Source organism: Mustela putorius, unplaced genomic scaffold (genome assembly GCF_011764305.1).
Source record: "Mustela putorius furo isolate JIRA1106 unplaced genomic scaffold, ASM1176430v1.1 tig00000135_pilon_pilon_pilon, whole genome shotgun sequence".
Taxonomy (NCBI): Eukaryota; Metazoa; Chordata; class Mammalia; order Carnivora; family Mustelidae; genus Mustela; species Mustela putorius.
The window spans coordinates 3,511,892-3,535,898 of NW_025421292.1; the positions used below are offsets into that span (position 1 = coordinate 3,511,892).

The following is a 24,007-nucleotide window of genomic DNA, read 5'->3' on the forward strand; positions in this document are numbered from 1 at the left end:
TTCTCCTACCTTTATACACAGCACTGCTGGGCCAAACCTCATTGGCCTCAATGGTTTGTCCGAGGAACTACACTCTTCTCTGGGAACTTCTGACCATAGATCACCAAGATCACCATCCTTTAGGTAGCAAGGAGAGAGATCTTGGAATTCCTTCTGAATTGATCTAGCCTGGTCTCCTTGTCACACTCCCAGGATCCTCTTCTTTTCTGAAGCTGCTTGGTGTATATGCCCTCAGGGTCGAATGCTTTGGGTGTTAGCTTCTGCCAGCATTGAATTAGCCCCATTGTTTTCCAGACTCTGGGAGGACTTTCCATTCCCCCCCATCGGAACACTGAATGGTGAATAGCAAAATGTGAGATTAAAGATCTGCATCCCAAAGTCTATTCTGTAGGTCACCAAATTCCCGGGTGTCCAGTAATGTTCTTGTTGTTAGCAATAAATAATAGCACAGGACAGACCTCAGAGTAAGGAAGAGGTAAACCCTGGTAGCTACAAATTGATTTTTGAAAGATTTTGCCTTGGGCTTGCTTAATCTGTCTTAGGGCACAGAGCATATTCTGCCATGGATTTTAGTTATTTGTGTACTTCTCACCCATTCCCCAGCCCCACGACAATCTCCTTGAGAAGAGAGGCTGGGGTTTCTTTATCTTCTGGCATCTTAATCTGGTCCCTTATATTATGAGGCAGACTGTAAATACTGAGTTGAATGAACTCACTCAGAAATTCTGTATCAGGTACAAACAAAAACAGTTCACATCTGTGTTCTTTTTGTAGCCACAACAACCCCCTATCCCCAGAACGCTGCAGACAAGTAATGGGCAAGTCCCTTGATTTAAAAACAGTCTGGAATTTAGACCTTCCTTTTTCAGTCATTGGTCGGCTGGGGGAATGGGCGTGAGTGCTCATTTTCACTGTATATCTGGTAAGACTAGAGGGATTGGTTGCCCTTGTTGCTGGGACACAATGGTAACAAGGCCAGGGTCTGTTATATACAGACCAGTTCTCAAGAAAATAGCCAGGTGAGATATTTACTGGGGGTTGCAAAGACGAGCAGGGACTAGGGGAAATCAGATTGGCAACATGTTGGCAGTTGTAGAAGTTGGGTAATAGGTTCATGGGATGCATTACACTATTCTTTCTAGTTTTGCATGTGTTTGAAATCCATAATAGAAGTTAAAAAAAAAAAAAAAAGGTAGATGAACAAGTGCAAACTTAGCAATGTTCCTTGGAAAACACCTCAACACAAATGTTACTGAGTCAGTACTATTATCTAGGTTAAGTAGTATATTTAGTCTAACCTATCCCTGACCTCTTGTGTTGGTGAGATAGCAGGATGCTAAATACAAAAATTAGCACCCAGCAGAATTTTGTTCCAGTAACCCAGAAATTGGAACATGGTGGCAGCAAGCACCCATTGCCCAGAACCTGAGAAGGTAAGGCCATGTGGAGGGTGGAAGGTGAAGGAGAGACCAGAGCTCAGCTAGGGTCTACCCCTTCTGGCTTACGGCCTTCAGATTACTGGGAGATCTTAAAGTGGTGAGTGTTCATTCGTTCCCTCATTCATTCATTCCTTCCACAAATGTTTGTTGGCTATCTACTAGTACCCAGGGATAGAGCAGTGAATTAGACAAAGTTCCAGAACTTAAGGAGCTCACCATGGGGGTGAGACATACACTAAACAAATAAAAAGTAAAATCTATGTTGGGAAAATTACGTAGAGAAGGGAGAGAGTACCAGGAGTCAGGGTGTTAAATTTTAAATAGGCTGGTTAAGGAAGTTCTCATTGAAAAGGTAACATTGGAGTAGAAAACCTGTAAGAAGTTAAGCGGTAAGTCAAGCATATATCTGGGGGAAATATATTCCAGTTAGAGGGAACAGCAAATGCAAAGGCCCCAGAGGAGGAGTCTGCCTCATATATTCTATCTTTGAGGAACACGAAGATGCCAGCCAGTCTGGCTGCAGTAGGGTAAGACAGGGGCAACAGAGCAAGAGATGCAGGGGTGGGAGTGGTTTGGTGGCAGGTCATGTCAGGAGTTCATTGTGCAGCATGAGAGGAGCCATTGGAGGGCTCTAAATAAGTAAGTGACATGATCTGACATTCAGGATCATATTGGCTGCTTTGGTGAGAATAACCTGTAGAAGGAAAGAGTAGAAGGAGGGAAGCTGCTTAGGAGGCTATTGTAAGAGTCCAGGCAAGGGTTGCTGATGGCTTGGACCCAAAGTTAAACCAGTGGAAGAGTGAGAAGTGGTTGGATTCTTGTTCTATTTTGAAAGAGGAGCTAGCAGGATCCGCTGATGGATTGGATATGGCATGTGAAAAATAGAGAAGTCGAGACTGGTTCCTTCATATTTGGCCTGAGCGACTGAAGGATGGAGTTACCATTTACTGAAAGGGGGCCTGGAGGAGGGGCAGGGTGTGAGAAAGGATGGATAAGGAGTTCACTTGCAAATGTGTCAAGTTTCAGGTGTTTAGGGACACAGAGATGTTGCGTAAGCAGCGGGATAGACAAGTCTATGAGACATGCGTAAATTTCTGCTCACCTGAGAGCTGAAAGAACGCTGTTCCTGCGCAAGAGACAGGGCAGTACAGTGGAAGAACACTGGCAGTTCAGATGAGAGGCCCGGCTGTGCCGCCAGCCAGTTGGGTGATCCTTTGGAACTCCGTCCCGTAGCTCTGGCCTCCAGATCTTCATCTGCAAAAGGACTGCGTTGGACTGGAAACAGCCCTTTTCTCAGCCCACACCCACTGTGAGAGGCAATGGATTAGTGCTCAGAGTCAACAAGATAATGTATCTGTATATCTGAGAGCATTTTGAAAACTGCTGACCCCTACACCAGGTAGCAGTGTTGGTGTTAAGATTCCTTCCTTCACTTAAGTAACACGCAGTGAGTGCTGGACACAGAGGGTACAGACAGAGAAGATGCATTCAGCCCTCGTGGAACACCACAGGCTAGCTTCTCGGTGCAGCTTTGCTGCTGAGTGATAAGGAAACAGGCCAGAGTCTGGTGGTCTGGTGTGACGTTGGCGAGGGAAAGCCTGTGCTTGACTTGGGTCTGGGAGAAAAGCCAACGTGGATGTCAGAGATGAGGCAAGATGCTATCCCAAGTGAGGAAACGTGGTCCTCCCAGCTAAGAGCTAGGGTGGTAGGACTCCATTTCTTCCCTCCTTTGTTCTTTCACTCAGCATTTACTCCTCTGCTAGGATCTTCAGGAGCTACTCATTCTGTAGTAGATGGTTTCAAATCTGGCCTCAGGAGTTGTCATTAGAGCTCCTCACAGTTAAGCTCCTCACAGAGCTGATTGAGGATTTAGATTTGAGCTAAAGAGCTCGGTTAGCTATGTGATCTAATGGTATTATTCATTTTGTGTCTGGGGACACATTTTTTGTTAGGTGCTGATTATACCAAAACGCGTGCTCTCCCGCAATGTAAGTTGTAAGCAGTCTAACAGAATGTAGGAGTGTGTTATTCCCCCCCACCCCCAGCAGAATCCCATTTAAGGACTCAATACTTAAATACTGCATTTAAGTATTAATGCTTAATACTCAATAATTAAATACAGTATTTCAGTCACATACTGTGTCAGAGTGACTCCCTCACTGCATCTGGAAACAGTCGCTGTGCCGTGTTTATCCTTGTGTCATTTAGATCTCAGTGTTTATATTGTAAGGAGGCTTCTCTGACCATCTCAATAAGAGTACAGGATACAGCCCATCTTTGTTGACAGGTCACCCACAAAATTTGTTTAGAGTGGATATGTAATCAGCATCTTACATTTAATGTAATGGGGAAATTTTGTCCTGGTGAGTGAAACAAAACCACTGAGGTGAAATCCAAGTTCAACTAAAGCCATTGTCTTTAACCGGCAGCCTTAAGCTACTGACAAAACCTCAGCTGCCTCTTGCCCTGGCAGCTCCCAGTCAGGGTCGAGAAATGGGTGTGGACGTAAGGGTCTCACGGATCCTTTGCAGTTATCCCTGTTTTGCTGGTACGAAGCATGCAGCCTCTTGAGGCTCCTCACTTAGAGCTCAGAATCAAAAAGATCTGGTTTGTTGGATGTGATAGTCAAAGCTCACAGCATAGTAGACTGGCCCCAGCTGGAAGTTTGAGCACTTCTGTTCACCCCCAGCTTGCCCTCAATAAATGGTTCATTTCTGAAAAGCCCAGATACAACTTGCTAGCTTTGTACTGTTTCTCACTGCATTTATTGATGTCCCCACTGCCTTGGGATAGTTGGTGAAGCTTGACACCCATGCAGTTACTATAAGAACCTAGGAAATGGGGACTCTGTGAGATTGTAGAACTGACCTGAGGCTTAGATGTGGAGGGTGTCCCTGAGATCTGAGTTCTCTCTGTCTGAGAATATCATCCCTTCAACCTAGTAAGTCCTGTCTGAGGCCACAGAAACAGGGAGGGAGAAAGGCAGCCTCTGCTTGGCCATCACTCAGCCAGACCTCCCCCTCCACCTTTGTGACCTAGAGCCAGCAAGTTCTCAGGTCCCAGCAGGTTTGCTGTTGCCTCCTGCTCAGCTTGATCACCTTTCCATATTGTCCACGAATTGTCAAGCTCAGTTTTCAGATGTGGTTTTGCTATAAAACTATAACCTCAAATCCATGCTGTCAGCATTGGACTAGCCATGCCTCATGATTGGAGAATCAGATATTGCCCTAGCCAACAAAAGGAGTGCAAGGAATGCTCTCAGACTTTCTTCTTTTATTCATGTATTTGTATTTGTTTCTTTAACATAGATGATACATTCCCGAGGCCCGAGTTCAGTGAAAAGTCAGCCTTGCATTGCTATTCCCCCGTCACTCAGTTACCCTGCTGCGGGCAACCTTAAACAGTCATTTCTCCACCATCTTGCCACAGACTTCCTACAGAAGGCACTGTTTTATACCTTCCCATTTTTTTCTGTAATATGTTTTAGAGATCTTTGCATGTCAGTATGTGAGGACCTTCCTCATTTACCTATGTTTGCATTGTATAGAAGTTCCATACTGACAGACCCTTATGCTGCTTTTAATGTTTTTGCTATTACTACGTACAGGGGTGCCATGACTCACCTTAGACCCATACCATTTTCCACATATGTATGTCTTCCTGCAGATTAGACATGAAATTGCTAGATCAGATGGTAGGTACATTTATACTTTTGATCCATACTGCTAAATTGCCCTCATTAGAGCTCATACCACTCTATACTCCCCCAGCAATGGAAGACTCTGTGTATTTCCCCACAGTCTCATAGACATTGCTCTGAGTTAAAAAGAAACAGATCACCAGGGTGCCTGGGTGGCTCAGTTGGTTAAGCATCTGCCTTTGGCTCCGGTCATGATCCTAGGGTCCTGGGATCGAGCCCTGCACTGGGCTCCCTGCTCAGTGGGAAGCCTGCCTCATTTTCTCCCTCTCCCTCTGCTGCTCTCCTGCTTGTGCTCTCTCGCTTTCTGTCAAATAAATAAATAAAATCTTTAAAAATATATACAGATCACCTACAGATGGGCATAGCATACTGAATGGTGTTCCACTTTGACATTTTATTCCACAAGACATGCAAAGCCAAACACAGCCCAGTTTGAAGAATACCGTGTATGAAAAGATAACCGCTAAACCTCTGGTAGTTAGAAGAAAGGAAAATCCTAGAGGAAGGAGTTCTCTACCTCTGTCCTTAGACTAGCGTGAATTAAAGGAGAAATAGATGTCTTTTTCTGCAGGACTTGGCAGGGACGAGATGCAGCTAGTGATGGGGGAGCTGCGGGGGGGAATAAAGGGAGACCCCAAGAGGGAGGAGCTGATAACCAGGCAAATGCATTTAGTGTCCACTGGAGAAGTACCTCTTGGCTCCATGCTGGTTTCTTTTCATTTCAGCAACTTTATCTTTTTAAAGGTTATACCTCTTCCTTTTAGCGCACCTGCTCTTCTCTTTTTGGACTCTCTCGCTCTTAACCTCACTTGGAGTTAAGGTGTCCGCAAGTTGAAACTGGATGAGTGTTGAACCTTATGTCTCGTTTCATTTAATGTTCGTTTGTTCACTTTCCTCCATTCATCCATCCAGATGGGCTTCATGGTTCTTGTCCGAAAGGCTTAAACAAGCACCCTGTGCAAGTAGCTCTGTTTTCTGTGTATTCTTTTTGTAGAATGAATTATGAAGACAAGGTTCTTAGATCTCAGATCCTGAGCCTTCCCCGGTGGGATTAAGCATTCATGTCTGTCCTCTGGAAAGCTTGGAGCAGTCTCTAGTGCCGTCTGCAAGGCCCATTTGTGCCTGCCTCCTGGCTTCACTAACATTGATGGTTGGATTTTTTTTTTTGATTAACAGACTTTATTTCTTAGAGTACTTGTAGGCTTCTAGAAAAATTGAATAGGAAATGCAGAGAGTTCCTGGGGCGCCTGGGTGGCTCAGGTTAAATGATTTGGTCATGATTCTGGGATCCTGGGATCAAACTCTGCTTTGGGCTCCCTGCTGGGTGGACAGTTTGTTTCTCCCTCTTCCTCTCTCTCTGCCCCTCCCCCAGCTTGTGCTCTGGCTCATTTTTTCTCAAGTAAAATCTTTAAAAAAAGAGAGAGAGAGAGAGAGATAGGCGCCTGGGTGGCTCAGTTGGTTAAGCATCTGCCTTCAGCTCAGGTCATGATCCCGGGGTCCTGGGATGAAGTCCCACGTCAGCCTCCTTGCTCAGCAAAGACCCTGCTTCTCCCTCTGCCTGCTGTTCCCCGTTTGTGCACTCTTTCTTTCTCTCTCTGACTGACTGATAAATAAATAAACAAAATCTTTTTTAAAAAAAGAAAAGAAAGGGACGCCTGGGTGGCTCAGTTGGTTGGACGACTGCCTTCGGCTCAGGTCATGATCCTGGAGTTCCAGGATCGAGTCCCGCATCGGGCTCCCAGCTCCATGGGGAGTCAGCTTCTCTCTCTGACCTTCTCCTCGCTCATGCTCTCTCTCAAAAAAAAGAAAAGAATATACAGAGAGTTCTAATTTACCCTTCTTTATGCCCCAGTTCCGGGTTTTCCCTATCAATAACATCTTACATTGGTGTGGTATATTTGCTACAATTGATGAACTAATATTGATGTATTATTAGTAACCAAAGTTCATAGTTTACGTTATGGTTCACTCTTTGTGCTGTCTATCCTATGGGATTTGACAAATACATGATGTCAGGTATATGTCCACCGTTACAGAACTGCTCCACTGACCTAAAAATGCCCTGTACTCCATCTGCACATCCCTCCTCTCCCACTCCCCATACCCCATGGCAACCACTGATCTTATTCGTGTCTCTCTAGTTTTGCCTTTTCCCGAAGTCATATAGTTGGAACCATACTGTATGTAGCCTTTTCAGATGGCTTCTTCCACTAAAATGCATGTAAGTTTCCTCTACGTCTTTTCGTGACTTAATAGCCCATTTCTTTTTTATCACTGGAAAATATTCCATTGTCTGGGTGTACCCCAGTTTGTTTATTCAAGGACATCTCCGTTGCTTCCAGCTTTTGGCAATGATGAATAAACTGCTATAGACATCCATGTGCAGGTTTTCTGTGGGTGTAAGTTTTCAACCCATTTAAAAGTAGGAACGCTGGATCATTTGGTAAGACTGTTTGATTTTGTAGGGACCTGCCAAACTGCCTTGCAGTACCATTTTGCATCCCCACCAGTAATGAATGAAAGTTCCTGTTCCTCCACATCCTTGCCAGCATTTAGTGTTATCACTGTTTTGGATTTGGGCTATCTCATTGTCTGTTGGATGTTAATACTTCTCCTTTGATTTATGGTAATGGGATAAGTATAATACCACCATAATTATTCTTTCTCATACTTTAATTATTGAGAGAGCACCTTTTTTGTATTATTTATTTACTATTAGTGTTTTTCCCTGTATGAATTCATACTCAAATCTTTTTTATTTTATTTTATTTATTTATTTGACAGAGAGAGAGATCACAAGTAGACAGAGAGGCAGGCAGAGAGGGGGGGGAGGCAGGCTTCCAGCTGAGCAGAGAGCCTGATGCGGGGCTTCATCCTAGGACCCTGAGATCATGACCCTGAGCCGAAGGCAGTGGCTTAACCCACTGAGCCACCCAGGCGCCCCTTCATACTCTAATCTTATTCCAGTGGGAATTTGATACTGTTCTTGGAAGTTTGTATGTGTCTGTGTGTGTGGGGTTTTTTCCACCCAATTTTTTTTTATTGTGGCAAAATGTACGTAACATAAAATTGACCGTCTTAACCATTTTTAAGTGTACATTTAAGTTGCATGTGTTTTTAATATCATGTCTTATATTTTCTTTAATATTTTCTCTTAATATTGATTTTTTTTAAACCTAACTCTTCTTTTGACTTTTCATTTGCTTCAAAAGCAAAAACTGTCTCTTCTTCCTAGCTGAGGTTTGGATATTGTTCCATTCTGATGAATTGATGGAATAAATTTAACCTTTTAGTCCCGAGGTGATGTTTTTAAGTAATGTGATGCTTCTAAATGAGCATGATGATCGAGTCCCTCCTGATGGCTGATGGCATGTTTCATTTTCAAATAGCACTTCTTCCATGGGTGCCTGGGTGGCTCAGTCAATTAAGCGTCTGTCTTGAGTCCAGGGATTTCTGCTCGGCAGGGAGCCTGCTTCTCCCTCTCTCTCTGCCTGCCTGTGTACTCTCCCTCTCTCTGTCAAAGAAATAATAACATCTTTAAAAAGAAAATAGCCCTGGGGCGCCTGGGTGGCTCAGTGGGTTAAGCCGCTGCCTTCGGCTCAGGTCATGATCTCAGAGTCCTGGGATCGAGTCCCGCATCGGGCTCTCTGCTCAGCAGAGAGCCTGCTTCCCTCTCTCTCTCTCTGCCTGCCTCTCCATCTACTTGTGATTTCTCTCTGTCCAATAAATAAATAAAATCTTTAAAAAAAAAAAAAAAAAAAAAAAGAAAATAGCCCTTCCCAAGCCAGCAGTGACCCCAGAAACAAGTCAGATGTAACTTGATAATCTCTGTATTAATTTGTGTATTGCAGTAGAGCATACCCTTAGGTTCACCTTTCCAAAAAGACTTTATTCTAGATTTTTCTTTCCATGGACTGACGGTGGGTTTGAAACTCAGCCATGATTCTATGTTTGGTGGTTTATAAACTAAGGTGTTAAAACTCACCCTAGACTTAGGACTAAAAATTAGGTTTTTAAGTTACCTATTTTGGTTTAAATGAATTCTGTTCTTCAGTAAAAGGGTCTACATTTTCATTGCCCTTATGGAACTAAAAATAATCTACTTTGCCTGATTATTCTCTTTTCTGTGACTAATTCAAATCTAAAAAATTGTAGCTTGGGGCGCCTGGGTGGCTCAGTGGGTTAAAGCCTCTGCCTTCGGCTCAGGTCATGATCTCAGGGTCCTGGGATCGAGCCCCACATCGGGCTCTCTGCTCAGTGGGGAGCCTGCTTCTCTCCTCTCTCTCTGCTGCCTCTCTGCCTACTTGTGATTTCTCTCTGTCAAATAAATAAATAAATTCTTTAAAAAAAATAAAATAAAAATTAAAAATTGTAGTAGCCAAATAGGAATCATGCTAAAAAGTGATCTGGGCTTTTAAAATCAGTGTGCTTTTTTTGCAAAGAGATGTTTAGCTGATGTTTTAAATGTACCTTATGTTAATGGAAGTTTCTGTTACTAATTTCCTGTTTTCTCTTTACTGTTTGGAAACCCACAGAACCAAGCCTGTTTCAGTAGGGGTTTTATGTGTGCATTGGTTTGTTTCTATAATAACAAATACTGAATCATTTTACTACAGCTCTTCCAAATCTGGCTCTCATTTGTTTGCCACTTGACTTGCTCAGCCTCTGTCTCTCCCAACCTAATGTCACTTTGTCCTCTCTGAGCAGTTTTGTTTATTTCCAAATGACTAGTTTTCTGAGTGAAAGTTAAGTCTTCCTTGCCTTATCCCCCCCACCAAAGCTGAACATTCTTCTCTTTCCAAGCAAATGTTTTGATTTATTTTTCTTTTTATTCCTTTCTTTCTTCCTCCCTCCCTTTTCTTTTCGCTTCTGCATACAGTTATCCTCTGGGCTGGCTGAAGCAGGACACAGAAAGCCTTATTCCAAATATCTGAGGAGTTCAGACTAGCAGAAAATGATAGAAGAGTGAACAGGTGCCTGTAGTCAAGGCGCCTTGCTCTGGTGTGGGTCAGATGAGATCTGAACCATGCCAAAGTGAAGCACAAATTTATGGCTGCCATCTAATTTTCTGTCTTTCATGGCCCTTATCTTTCTGCTTTGAGGAGACAATTGAAGCACATCTTGTTTCATGGAAAGACCTAAAGATCCAAAGTATCCAAAAAGCTTTTCTAAATGTTCTCTCTCCCCGATAAATGATAATTTACATTTTTACATTAGGAGACATACATGTATTATGGAGCCACAGGGCTCTTGCCTGCTACAGAGCCAACAATAAGTTAAGTTCATTTTATTTATTTATTTATTTATTTATTTATTTATTTTTGGAAGTTAAGTTCATTTTAAAATGCAACAGACAGAGAAGCTGGCTGCAAGTTCTGGAAGAGTCCAGAGTACTCCTTATTCATCCCTACCCATTGTCATGTGGCTCTTCTCTCCCATCCCCCACACCATCCCCAGTCTATCTCTCCCTTACACCCAGCCTAGGTCACTGGGGAGCTGACGAATCTTTTGCCTACAAGGAGAAACAGAGCAGCTGCCCCTGCTCCCTCTCCGTCCTTGCTCAGAAGGCCACCGGACTTATGAATCTGAAATGTCAAGTGCGGGCAGGAAATGCACAGGCACAGCTGTCCTGAGGCAGTGACAGGCCTCTCTTTGGCTCTGCTAGTATCTCTGTTGCTAGTTTAGTAGCAGCACAGAAGGATTCCGAGGAAAGCATCATTCCACAAAGGAAAGGGAGGAACATGGCCATCAGACACGCGTACAGCAGCCTTCTCCCCACCTGTGGTCAGTCTCTGGTGGAAGGCAGCACCAGAGATCAGGAAGGGCTGGAGAGCCAGAGTGGACCACTTATAAAGGCTTATATTATGGGCTTAGGGAGGAAAATGGAACATTTAGCCTGGAGATGAGGACATGTAAAGGGAGTGGAGATTTGTTTTCTTTGAGTGTAAGAAGCCTTATTTTGGGAAATGTGGCTTCCAGCTCTTCCCTCTTTCCATTGTGGTCAGGTCCAGGAGGACTGGGTTTCAGTTACAGTGGATGACAGCAAAGTTAAACCATTAGTAGTCAAGTGTTTTGTGTCAGCCTGGATTGGCAGAAGGAAGAAATGCACTGTGTATTGAGAGGGACGGGCCGGGGCCGGCCAGCCTGGCTTGGAATCCTGGCATCCGCCCTTCCCTGGCTGTGGGACCTTGGAATAAATGACTCTGCCTCTAAGCTTCAGTCACCTCATCCGTAAAGTGGAAATAATGGATCTAATTTCTTCGTAGGGTTATTTTTAAAATTAAAAGAGTTAATATAGGTAAAGCACTTTGAACGGTGGCTGGCACTCTTCGGGGCTGTCTGTGTGGTAAATATAATTAGCACGAGCAGTGGGAAGGGTTTTAGGGACTTCCAGGGCAGCACTTCACCTTATGGCTCAGGAGGTGGTCGCAGGAGATAGAATTGAGATTCGAATCCATTTCTGCAGACTTCTAGTTGACGGCATTGCCACTCTTTAGCTACTTTTTAGAAATGCCTGTCACTTCGAAAGCACTTCCCTTTCCGTTCCTCTCGCATCCCTCCTCCTCAGGGCCAGTTTTTCTAGGGTACTTCTTATGTGCCAGCACTGCTAAATGCTGACATATGTGACCTTATTTAACCCTACAGCAACCTTTGGAGAAGGTGCTGTTAGTAGCAACCCCCCCCTTTTTTTTTTTTTTTACAAGTGGCATCTGAAGCTCAAAGAGGTTCAGTGACTTGCCCAAGGGTACACAGCTTCAGAGAGGGATAGAGCCAGGCTGTCTGACTCCAGAACCCGTGTTGGTAAGCGTGCCATGGATTTTCTTCATAAAATCCCAGTAGAGTACAGATGTGCTCAATTAAACCAACCGTTGCTACAGGAGCCAGCTCTAAAGATTTGGGGCCATTTTGTAATCCCGTTTCAACCTATAATTGGCTTTGTTTTCAGACCTGGGTCTCATGTGTGTCCTTACTCTGACAGTGCTGTTAACAGAAACAGGTTACCAAAAGAATTTCTCTCCCTGCTTAAGACTCTGAAAGTTGAGAGTCATGGAGCAGACCAAGAGAGACCAGGACTAGAACTTGGGGCTATCAGGGCTCTCAGCAAGGTTGGGGTCACTGCCAGGATCCTAGTAGACAGGATAAGATGGGTCAGTTGCCAGAATTCCCATCTAGAGCAGTGGTCCTTTACCTTTAAGCCCTGTAAGACACTCATGCAATCTTTAAACTCCCTTCTTTTTTTTTTTTTTTTTTAAGATTTATTTATTTATTTATTGGACAGAGAGATCACAAGTAGACAGAGAGGCAGGCAGAGAGAGAGAGAGAGAGAGAAAGAAGCAGACTCCCTGCTGAGCAGAGAGCCCGACGCGGGACTTGAACCCAGGACCCCGAGATCATGACCTGAGCCGAAGGCAGCGGCTTAACCCACTGAGCCACCCAGGCGCCCCTTTAAACTCCCTTCTTGTCAGAAAAATGCATAAGCTTGCACACCAAAATAATGTTTTCAGGTGGCTTTAGCTAAAAATGTACTAGGCCGCACAATAATAATAATAATAAGTATTTAAGAACATACTCTGGAGCCAGACGGCCTGGATTCAAAATCCTCCTCTTGCACTTACTAGCTGTGCAACCTTGAGCAAGTTACTTAGTGTCTCGGGCTTCAATTCCCTCAAATATAAAATGAGGATAATCACAGTATTTAATTACTGGATCTTTGTGAGGATTAAATGAGTTATGTATAAAACACCCAGTACACTGTTCCTTTACAGCACTGTTCACTATTACTGCTCCTAGTAGCGTAGCCATTCAGTAAATGTTTATGGGCAGAATGAATGAATAATTCTAGCGGGGATGCTAAGTCTAAAGTAGAACATCCCAGCCAGCGTGTCAAAAGTGGGCTATAGTTATGTAAAGATACTGACCAGCTCAGCCCTTGGGGCTGCCAGAGCCCCAGCTGGTTGCTCCTGGCTTTAAGCAGCAGCATCTGCCACATACAAACATCCTTCTCTCTGGCTGCCCCGACATGAAAACAGTTTGGGCAGCACTGACTGAGAAGATCAGTCCGGAGATAGTGAGTACCAAGTAGGCAGTCCAGATGCCAAGTCCAGGGGAATTCTGTGGTTGGGCGGCAGTGGGAATCTTAACTGCTAAACCTTGAACAAGGCTTCGCAACTGTGGGCTCTGGCTCAAGTAGGGTGAATGCAAAGGAAGTCCTGCCAGGAGGATGCCCCAGGAGCCCCCTCCTTGCACACAAGGACCCGGTGAGTCACTGCACAAGGATTTGCAGAGCGCCCACAGTGAACCAGAAACCAGGCTGGAGCCTAAAGTCCTGTGTGGGCAACAGATGTGAAAGGGACAGTGATGAGTACTGGAGGAGATGACTAGGAGTGTGAGTGCTAGGAAGAGGTAGCGCTGAGGAGTTCTGATCATGGAAGTGGTGAATTTAGGTTTGTACTCCCCCCCCCCCCAAAGATTGTATTTATTAGAGCATGAGCAGGGGAGGGGGCGGGAAGAGGGAGAAGCAGATTCCCTGCTGACCAGGGAACCTGACGTGGGGCTTAATCCCAGGACCTCGAGATCACAACCTGAGCTGAAGGCAGATGCTTAACTCACTGAGCCACTTAGGTGCCCCTGTGCTTTTTTTTTTTTTTTGTCACTCTGACACAATATTACAAAATGCCTAGGAAACAGGCAAGGGTTTATTTGAGGACATAAATTAGGAGGCTCTCAGAGTAGTTGAGATGTGAGAGGTGATATTCATCCGAAGTAAGTACATAGACTTCTTAAGCTTTTTTTTTTTTTTTTTTTTTTTTTTAAGATTTTATTTATTTATTTGTAAGAGAGAGAGAGAGTGAGAGTGAGCACAGGCAGACAGAGTGGAAGGCAGAGTCAGAGGGAGAAGCAGGCTCCCTGCGGAGCAAGTAGCCCGATGTGGGACTTGATCCCAGGACGCTGGGATCATGACCTGAGCCGAAGGCAGCTGCTTAACCAACTGAGCCACCCAGGCGTCCCACTTCTTAAGCTTTTTAAAATTGTTTTTAATTGAGGTATAATTGATGTACAACATTATATTTAAGTTTTAGATATGCCACATAATGACTTAATATTTGTGTGTATTCCAAAATGATCACCACAGTTAGTTTGGTTAATATCCATCACCTTACGTAATTACAGATTGTTTTCTTGAGTTGGGAATTTTCAAGATTTATTCTAGCAACAGTCAGATATGCAGTTCAGTATTACTAACTATGGTCCCCATGCTATCACGCTATACTTTACATCCCCACGACTTACTTATTTTGTAACTGGAAGTTTGTACCTTTTAACTCTCTTGATCCATTTTGCCTATCCCTAACCCCTGCCTCTGGCAACCACCAATCTGTTCTCTGTACCTATGAGTTTGGGTATTTTTTTTTTTTTTTTAATATTACATGAGTGAGATCACATGGCATTTGTCTTTGACTTATATCACTTAGCATGATACCATCTAGGTCCATGCATGTTGTCACAGATGGCAAGATTCCCCCTTTTTTGGTGACTAAATAGTATCCTGTTGTATATATGCACTACAGTTTCTTTATCCATTCATCCATCCGTGGACACTGGAGTTGTTTCCAGGCCTTGGCTATTGTAAATAATGATGAATGTGTGTGTCTTTTCAAGTCAGTGTTTTTATTTTCTTTGGACAGATACCCAGAAGTGGAACTGCTGGATCAAATGGTAGTTTTATTTTTAAGTTTTTGAGGAACCTCCATATCATTTTCCAATTTACACCAATTTCCATTCCCGCTAACAGTGCACAAGGGTTCCCTTTTGTCCACATCCTCCCCAACACTTGCTATTTTGTGTCTTTTTGATAATAGGCATTCTAACAGGTGGCGTCTCATTGTGGCTTTGATTTGCATTTCTCTCACGATTAGGGATGTCGAGCATCTTTTCATGTAACTGTTGGCCATTTGGATGTCTTCTTTGGAAAATGTCAAATCAGATCCTCTGCCTGGTTTTTAATTGAACTGTTTGGGGGTTTTGCTATTAAGTTGTATGAGCTGTTCATATCTCCTGGATATTAACCCCTTATCAGATGTGTGATTTTCCCCCTTTCTGTAGGTTGCCTTTTCATTTTGTTGGTGGTTTCCTTCGCTGTACAGGAACTTTTTTGGTTTGATGTAGTCCCACTTGTTTATTTTCGCTTTTGTTTCCTTTGTTTTTGGTGTCAACTCCAAAAAAATTATGGCCAAGACCATGTCAGGGAGCCACCTATTTTTTTCTAGAAGTTCTATAGTTTCAGGTCTTACATTCAAATGTTTAATCCCTTTTGTGTTAATTTTTGTGTGTGGTGTATCTAGACTTTTGAGGGAGAAGGAGGAATCAAGGATAACCCCACCTATTCGGGTGGCTGGGAATGCCAGCCCAGGGATAGGGGATACTGGAAGAGGAACAGTTCCAGGGAGCACATTGTGAGTCTGTTGGGGCTCGATCTGTTTGTGATGCCTGTGGGATGTTCAGTGATGATGGTCAACAAGGCCAGTGGTTAGATTGAGCTGAGCGTAGGAGAGCTGTCAGAATGTGGAGATGTGATGTATGCTCCCCAGAACCAGCAGCACTGGGACTGGCAGCCTGCCTTTAATGGGGCTTCCTCCTAAGGAGAGTTAGTTTAAAGATTTTACTTATTTATTTGAGATAAACAGAGAGAGCAAGCAGAAGCAGGGGGAGGGGCAGAGGGAGAGTGAGAAGCAGACTCCCCACTGAGCAGGGAGCCTGACCTGTGGCTTGATCCCAAAACCCTGATATCATGACCTGAGCAGGCGCTTAATGGACTGAGCCACCCAGGTGCCCCAGGAGAGTGAGTTTAAAAGTGGGTTTTGATCATTGAATCTTGGCTGGCGTGCTTCTGTTGTATGCTCAACTTTTAGAAATTCTTTAATATTTCTATCTTGCACCTTCTTCACGAAAGCAAACATAGTTTTATACTTTGAAGAATTCATCTTCCTTTCTTCTTAGCTGGCCTCGTTCACTCTTTCTTTATGTATCCTTGTAGCAGGAGGAAGCTGTGCAGCTCCTAATGTGACACTGTCCATTTTCTCAGACTTGTGACCCAGAGGGAAATCTCTGACCTCAGCTGTGGCTCTTGGTGCTGGCCAGAAGCCAACTTCATGTCTGAGTGTACGAGTAGCAGTTTGCCATGGAAAGCTTGGGGCTGCAAACGGTGACCCTCAGTGATGGGACGACAGCCTATGTCCAGCAAGCTGTCAAAGGTGAGTATTTCCAGGTACCCCAGAATCTCATACTGTCCTCCAGCCTCTGGAGAGGAATGTCCCATTCTTAGAGTCTCCCCACGACTGTGCCCTCCTGCTTGCATGCCACAACTTACTCAGCAGGAGAATTTCATGAGGTCACTGACAAAAAGGGAACTCTTTAAAAGAAAATGCCATTGAGGCAGGCCAGCCTAGAAAATCTGACTAGCCCAGCTGGAAGAACCAAGACCTTTGAAAGGCATAATTTCTTATGTGCGGTAAGTAGTTCATAAATATTTCTGGAAATGAATGAACACCGTGTTGGTTATATGACTTCCTGCTTTTCAAATAAATTCCCTGTCCAGTTTCTGGGTGCTCTCTAGAAACTTTCAAGTAAGTTAAACCATGTACAGAGGGGGACACCCAAGCGTAGATATCATGCGTTAGGTCCTAGTAAGGTTCTCAGAATAAAAATACAAGGGTATACACTTAAATTTGAATTGAAAAAAAAAAACTGAATTGCAGATAGATAATAATAATTTTATAATAATAGATAATAATTTTCTAGTACAAGTATATCCCAAATACTGCATGGGATAGATATGTGTAAACATGAGATTAAGCACTAAAACTAGTAAAATAATGGGGCACCTGGGTGACTCAGTTGGTTAAGTGTCTGCCTTAGACTCAGGTTGTGATCCAGGGTTTCTGGGATCAAGCCCCATGTCGGGCTTCCTGCTCAGTGAGGAGTTTGCTTCTCCCTTTCCCTCTGCCCCTGCTTGTGAGCGCTCTCTCTTTCTCTCTCACATAAATAAATGAAATCTTAAAAAATAAAACAAACGTAACAAAGTAATAACACAAAGTACTGAAAAAGAATTGGCTGTTTATCTGAAATTTGGAATCCCCTGAAATTCCATTCTCTCTGCAACTTAAAATCAAGGTGTGTTGTAAAGTGAGAACTGAATGTCACTGAAGGACGGGCCTTCGGGCCAGGGACGCGCACTGCTCTGACAGCCTCCTTTCTCACCAGCATTCTCAGGCATGCCAGATGGCCTGCCTGTCCTCCTCGCACAGCACTGGGCCAACATTGCCTCGCTCCTGCGCTTTATTTTGCCTTTTCCGGACTCTGAGCACCACCGTCCTCCTGAATGTGCTGTCATTGCAACATTGCCCGCCTTCGTTTCAGCACATTGTGCAAGTGTATGTCAGTTCCCAAGAGAAATTGTCTGTTGATTTTATTTTAAATTGTCTGCTTGCAGATGACCTCGGAGAGGCCCCTTAATCTCTTCAGTAAACTCTTTCCCTAAGACAGTGTTGGGTTGGGAAGGGTTGCCTTCTGGAGGTTTTTTTTTTTTTTTTTTTAAGATTTATTTATGTATTTATTTGTTTGAGAGAGAGACAGTGAAAGAGATCATGAGTGAGGAGAAGGTCAGAGAGAGAAGCAGAGTCCCCGTGGAGCTGGGAGCCCAATGTGGGACTCGATCCCAGGACTCCAGGATCATGACCTGAGCCGAAGGCAGTCGTCCAACCAACTGAGCCACCCAGGCGTCCCTGGAAAGGTTTTTTGTCAAGAGCTGTCCATGATATGTGGGCCTGGTTGGCTTCGTCCATCCGCTTGAGAACAGCACTTCTCTAGAATACTTTGGAAGCTTGAAACTCTTTGCAGACTCCCTATCACGGGTCTTGCCCCTCTGCGGCAGGCACAGCAGGCTGAAACAGAAGAATGGAAGCATGGAAATGACCGTGTGTGAATGAATGGTCGAGTGGCCACGCTTGGCCTGAGAGAGCCACCCAGTTTTCCTATGTCTTTCCCTTTCATGTGTGGGTCTCCCTGAATCCCCACACCCCCACGCCCACCCTGTTTCTCTCTCTCTCTCTCTACTCTCTGTTTTCTGGCTGCTTCATGGCACCACAGTGTGTGTGCACACAGACTCACAACTGATTTCACACTCCTGAGGGGGGAGTCGGCCTTCGGGAACCAGGACCACACTGTCCTAGACGCCATCTCTCCCCTGCAGTGAGCTCCTCTGAAGCTCGTGGCCAGGGCACTGTCCTTGTCAGCAGCCCTCTCTCTTTGGAGCCAGCTTCGGCGGCTCTAAAAGTTTATCAGATTTATCGGTCATCAGGGTGAGCATAAAATGTGTTATTCAAGCCAACATTTTTGAGAGTGGGAGAGTGTCCTGTGAACCAAAATGCACTGGGGCCCACGGGAACATATGGCTACCTCTCCATCGCAGGACATGAAGACCATGTCAGCCAGCCATCCTTCCCGCCTGGCCCTTCGCATTGTCGTCTCTGCTGTGAGAGGGGATTCTAGGTTGAAATCTTGTCTCAAGTAACCCTTCTCAACCTTTGGTCTTGTGCCTTGAAGCAGCAGTGACTGTGCCAGCAGAAACTCTGGTCCTGCTCTCAGAACCCCGAGTGCGGTGCCCTCGCCGTGACAGAGAAGGCATGAAATGCAGGGAAGCCCATGGCTCACGAATGGGTGGAGGTGACGGGGTCCCACGCCCTCTGCTAACTGCCTTTAGAACTCCTTCTTACCTTTGTCTCTGCCTCACCGGTCTTTAGCTAAGTTGTAAAACTGTGGGTTACTGATCCAAGAAGACAGCATGGAGGCAAGTATGGGGATTTTTCTGAGGGAGAGATAGCAGAGTTAGGCCAGAAGCAGCTGCCTGGTGTTTTTCCCACATCATCAGAGCTCAAATTACTAAACCTGAAACTTGGGAAGAATGGAGTAAGCAAACCACTTGTCACAAACTCTTCCCTCTCCTTTCTTACCTTTCTTGCTTCTTTCCCCCTCATTCCCTGGGAAACTCACTGGATATCAGGAGAGGCCTGTCTAATCCTATATTATTTGTCAGAGAGAGAGCGCGCACAAGCAAGGGGAACAGCAGGCCGAGGGAGAAGCAGGCTCCCTGCTGAACAAGGAGCCTGATGTGGGACTCGATCCCAGGACCCTGGGATCATAACCTGAGTGGAAGGCAGACAATTAACTGACTCAGCCACCCAGGCATCCCTGTCTAATCCTAATTCTAAACCAAAGAGCCTGTTGCTCTTGTAAGTGCTTCCCTGTAAGCTTACCCCTCAACCCTCCACTTTCTCTAAAAATAAATAAATGAAATTTTTAAAAAGAAAAATGCTTCCCAGTAAAGATCTGAGGTAAAGGAAGAGTAATATCTCAGGAACTCTGGAGTCTTTATGTTTCATACTTCTTGTTGTCTTAGGTGAGTCATCGTTTAATTAGAAAAATGAAATGAAAACATCAGAGATGAGTGAAGGAGATGTTCCCCACAGTGGCAGTGGAACAGGCCTAGAGAATAAGCCATAGCACGGCTGTTGGTGTCCACATTAGCTCCCCATTGCTTTATTTTCTGTTTCTTCTAAAATGGGAGATCAGGTTTCTGATGATAAAAGCTAAGGCTTGGGGCTCTTGGGGGGCACAGTCGGTTGGGCATCTGAATTTTGGTTTCCACTCAGGACGTGATCTCAGGCTCACAGGATCAAGCCCCACGATAGGTCCACGCTCAGCATGGAAGTCTGCTAAAGTTCTCTCTCTCTTTCTGCCCCTCCCCTGCCACTCGCCCTCTATCAAATAAATAATTCTTTAAAAAAAAAAAAAAGGCTTACTGAGGGCTGACCACCCACGTTCCTGGCATTGTTTTACATTCCTTAATCCATTTAACCCTCACAGCAACCCAGTGACAGAAACACAGTTTTTAATCCTCTTTTCAAAAGGGGGGAAACTGAGGCACAGAAAAGTTACATAAACTGTCGTAGAACACACAGCTAGTCAGAGGTAGAGCTAAAACTCAAACCCAGGACCCCTGGACAGTTCCAGAACCACTTGCTTTTAACCACAAGCTGTACTGCCTTATTAGACAGTCTAGTTCCGAGCATACTGCACAGTGGGAGACAAGGAATGTATTTCATTTTGTTAGTTCAGTTAGAGTGCTGAATTTTGACCTACTGAGGTCTTTCCAGGTTTCAGGGCCTTTTTTGTTCTCTATTTAGATCATTCTTGGCAGCTCACCGTTAGGCTGGAAGTCCCCTCTTCACAGAGCATGGATGGAATAATAAATGAAGGTGCTCCTCCTTGAATAATGGAAGGGAATCTGTTGGGGGCTCTAGGGTTCCTCATGGTGGGATGTCTTCACCCCTGGTACATCTGAGGCCCAGGCCTAAGGAATCAAAGAGCAGGGGACGTAGGGCATGTCACCCATGCTTAGACATGCAAACTATGCCTCAAACAGACCTCTTCGAGAAGCAGGCAGGTGTCCCTTGACCCTCTTCAGGGCCTGAACTGCTTCTCTACATTTCCACCTTCACAGGAGAGAAGCTGCTGGAAGGGCAAGTGATCCAGCTCGAGGACGGGACCACCGCATACATTCACCAAGTGACGGTGCAGAAAGGTGAGGGCACCCCAAGACACCCCAGCCTCCTGGAGGCCAGGCAGCACCCACCGAGGGAGGGCTGGGATGGCATCGAGCTCCAGAGAAAGGCAAGGATTGCTCTCCTTACAGAAGCTCTCTCCTTCGAGGATGGACAGCCTGTACAGCTGGAAGATGGCAGCATGGCCTACATACACCGCACACCCAAAGGTGGGGTCACAGTCATCACGACTGGTGGGGCGGAAGGGAGGCAGAATTGGCTGAAGTTGGGGCATGGCCTTGGGAGCTGCAGTTCCCAAGCTCGACGGGATTAGCAGGCTCACCTACCTTCCCTGGTGCCCACCCTTGGAGTGGCAATTTCTGCCTCCGGGAAACTGAGCCCCTGGGCTCACTTACATGGGCCTCAGTGGTGGCTTTGTCTCTAACACAGCTGCAAAGTCTTGGGGCTTTAAACAGGACCCAAGGATGTCATCCAAGGCCAGCAGTAAAGATTTAGTAACATTTAAGACTGAAGTCTCTAAGTACTGAGGAATAATGATTTATTCCTTCTACCAGTAGTTTCTTGAGCAACCACTGCATGCCAGACCTTGCTTTAGGTGTGGTGTGTACAAGTAAGGACAAAGGTGGGCCTGCTCTCCTAGAGGCTAGCAGGGGAGACAGAAGTGAGACGAACGGTCACCGAAGAACTGATCATCATAAGCAGAGATCAGCGCAGGGAGGGCTTCTATGCGAACGTGATGCTCAGGCTTCTCTGCGAACGTGACACTCAGGCTGAGAGCTGAAGTGTAGACTTAGCTGGAGGAAGAGGGATGGCAGGGAACAGAAGGAACAGCATGTGAGGCTCAGAGATGGGAGGAGGAAGAAAGGCATGCTTCATTCCATGCTAGGAGCCAGGGCGGCAGGGGGAATGAGGGAGGTAAGACGAGAAAGGCAGGGCCCAGGATGTCAAGATAAGGGTTTGGTTGTTGGTCTTTATCCTGAGACTGGTGGGCAGTAGTAGAACCATCGGGTAACATGATCTCCTCTGTGTCCTGCAAAGATTTCTCTGGATGGTGTGTGGCCTGGAGATAATTGGAGGGCCACCAGTTAGGAGGTTCTTGTGGTCGTGAAGGTGATGATGATGATGGTCCCCTTGGGTCCTCAGGGACCTTGTGAGTTCCCAGAGTTTCAAAGGAGACCTTTTTCTTGGGAGAGTCAGCCCCCGAAGAAGGGTTAGCCAGAGTGACTCACCAAGGGGGTGACCAGGAGATGCTGAAAGCTTCCTTGGCATATGTGCCTTTTGTTACCTTAACGCTAGGGTGCCCGCCATATGTCTTGCCCTTGTGCGGCCTCAGGACTAACCGCATGTTCCCTGCAGAGGGCTATGACCCCAGCGCCCTGGAAGCCGTCCAACTGGAAGACGGCTCCACTGCCTACATTCACCACCCCGTGGCTGTGCCAGCAGACAGCGCCATCCTGGCCGTGCAGACGGAGGTGGGCTTGGAGGACCTGGCCACGGAGGATGATGAGGGCTTCACTGCAGACACGGTGGTGGCCCTGGAGCAGTATGCCAGCAAGGTGAGCTCGCCAAGCCTGACGTGGCCCATCCACTCCCTTGGCCACCTGACCACCACCACTGTAGGGGACAAGAGCTCTTCTATGACTCCCCTTCTTGCCCCTTCACACTGGCTCCCTTGATATCACCGTCCAGAGAGCACATGACAGCATGACTGGGGCCACCGACTGCTGTTGATGCTCCCTCTAATGTATGCCAACTCTGCCGAGGGAAGGTGGCTGCAAGGGACCAGTGGCGACTTAGAGCCAGCGACTTTTATTAGATTTCTGGGCCACCGAGTTGGGCTGGTCTCGGATTTATTTGTTCTCGGCAACTCATGTAGTCATTTGGGGACGTAACCTCAGTAGGCAGTGACGGGGGCAGATGTGGCAGAGTAGTTGGGATTCTTGGGCCACAGGGCCTGTACTGTAGCTCAGCTTCGAAGGAGGAAGAGCTGGGCTCTCCCAGGGTCAATCAGCACTGTCTCTGGCAGAGTGGTGGTCCCGCCCACGGAGGATGGGGGCAATGAGATCTGTGAGCATGCCAGACCGGGGGGCACCCTCCCTGGGGTGAAAATGGCAGGGCTCCCCGGACCACAAATGTTACCCGAAGATTGGGGGGGGGCAGTTGTTTTTATAATAAGACTATGCTACAGTATCAGAGGAGAGGAGGAAACTCTCGTGTCTTTCCAACATGAAGCACAAAACTCGACAGAAGACTGCTTTGGGCTCTTTGAGACTTGCTGCTTTTAGAAAGACAACTGGACTTTGAATCAAAACCCCTGAGAGCTGCTACTATCTAGTCTGACCTTGAGTGAGTCATTCTGCTCCCAGGCCTTAGCTTGCGCCTCTGAGATGATGAGACAGGACTAGATGACCTCAGAGGTCACGTCCAACCCTGAAGTTCCTTGATTCTCTGAGAACCAGTGAGGCATGGGAATGAAATCTGAACACCTGAGTGGGTTAGCCTGCCAAGCAGGCCTGGCCACCTGTGACACTGTCCCCCTCCAATTCCCCAGCTGTTTTAAGTGTCTGTGAAATATTGTCAGCTACTTGACCCCCTGTTCTGGAGCTGACAGACCTTGCCATGAATTTGGCTTCATCAATTCATCCCCTACTTCCCATCCCTTCCAGAGTTCCATTTCAGGAGCTCCTGGGCAGACCAAAGTGTCCTGGAAATGAAGACTAAGGGACAGTCCCAGCAGGACCCTGCTCAGGAAAGCGGAAGAGCAATAAAGGCTCCCTGAAGCCCCGGGGCAGGTGTGAAGTGGGTGGCTCCAGCAGTGTCCCCGAGAGAAATGACAAGGGAGGACTTGGTGCTCCCAGTCAGCCAGCTGGGTGCTGTGGTTAGAGCTGAAACTCCTGGTGAGGACCTGCAGGCCCCTGTCCCAGGTGTTTCTGGTTTGCTGCTTGTACCTCACCCTGGTGAACCCAGGTGAGCGTATCCCTGAAGCAGGCCCCCTTGTTGATGCCCCTGCTGAGCACAGGCTTCCCACAGGGAGGGAGGGGTCTCCTCACATCAGAGGATAAGGGTGCCTGGAGCTGCAGCCTCCTAGGTGCATGTGGTCAAGAGTGGGGGTTGCTGGGGCACTTGGCTGGCTCAGTCAGTGGAGCGTGGGACTTCTGATCTCGGGGTTGTGGGTTCAAGTCCCATACTGGGTGTAGAGATTACTTAAAAATAAAATCTTAAGGGGCACCTGGGTGGCTCAAATGGTT

At 46.0% G+C, this 24,007-nt stretch overlaps 1 protein-coding gene across 5 annotated transcripts in view; it reads left to right on the forward strand.

Moving 5' to 3' along the window:
• ZNF76 (zinc finger protein 76) overlaps positions 1–24,007 on the forward strand; it is a 33,164-nt gene that overhangs the window by 3,024 nt on the left and 6,133 nt on the right. For all 5 annotated transcript variants that reach the window (XM_004770678.3, XM_013044822.2, XM_004770680.3 and 2 more), the window contains exons 2-5: positions 16,223–16,391; positions 20,699–20,779; positions 20,891–20,968; positions 22,116–22,315. In XM_004770678.3, coding sequence (XP_004770735.2) covers positions 16,319–16,391; positions 20,699–20,779; positions 20,891–20,968; positions 22,116–22,315 — 432 coding nt within the window. In that variant the 5' untranslated portion in view covers positions 16,223–16,318. The remainder of the gene's footprint in view (positions 1–16,222; positions 16,392–20,698; positions 20,780–20,890; positions 20,969–22,115; positions 22,316–24,007) is intronic.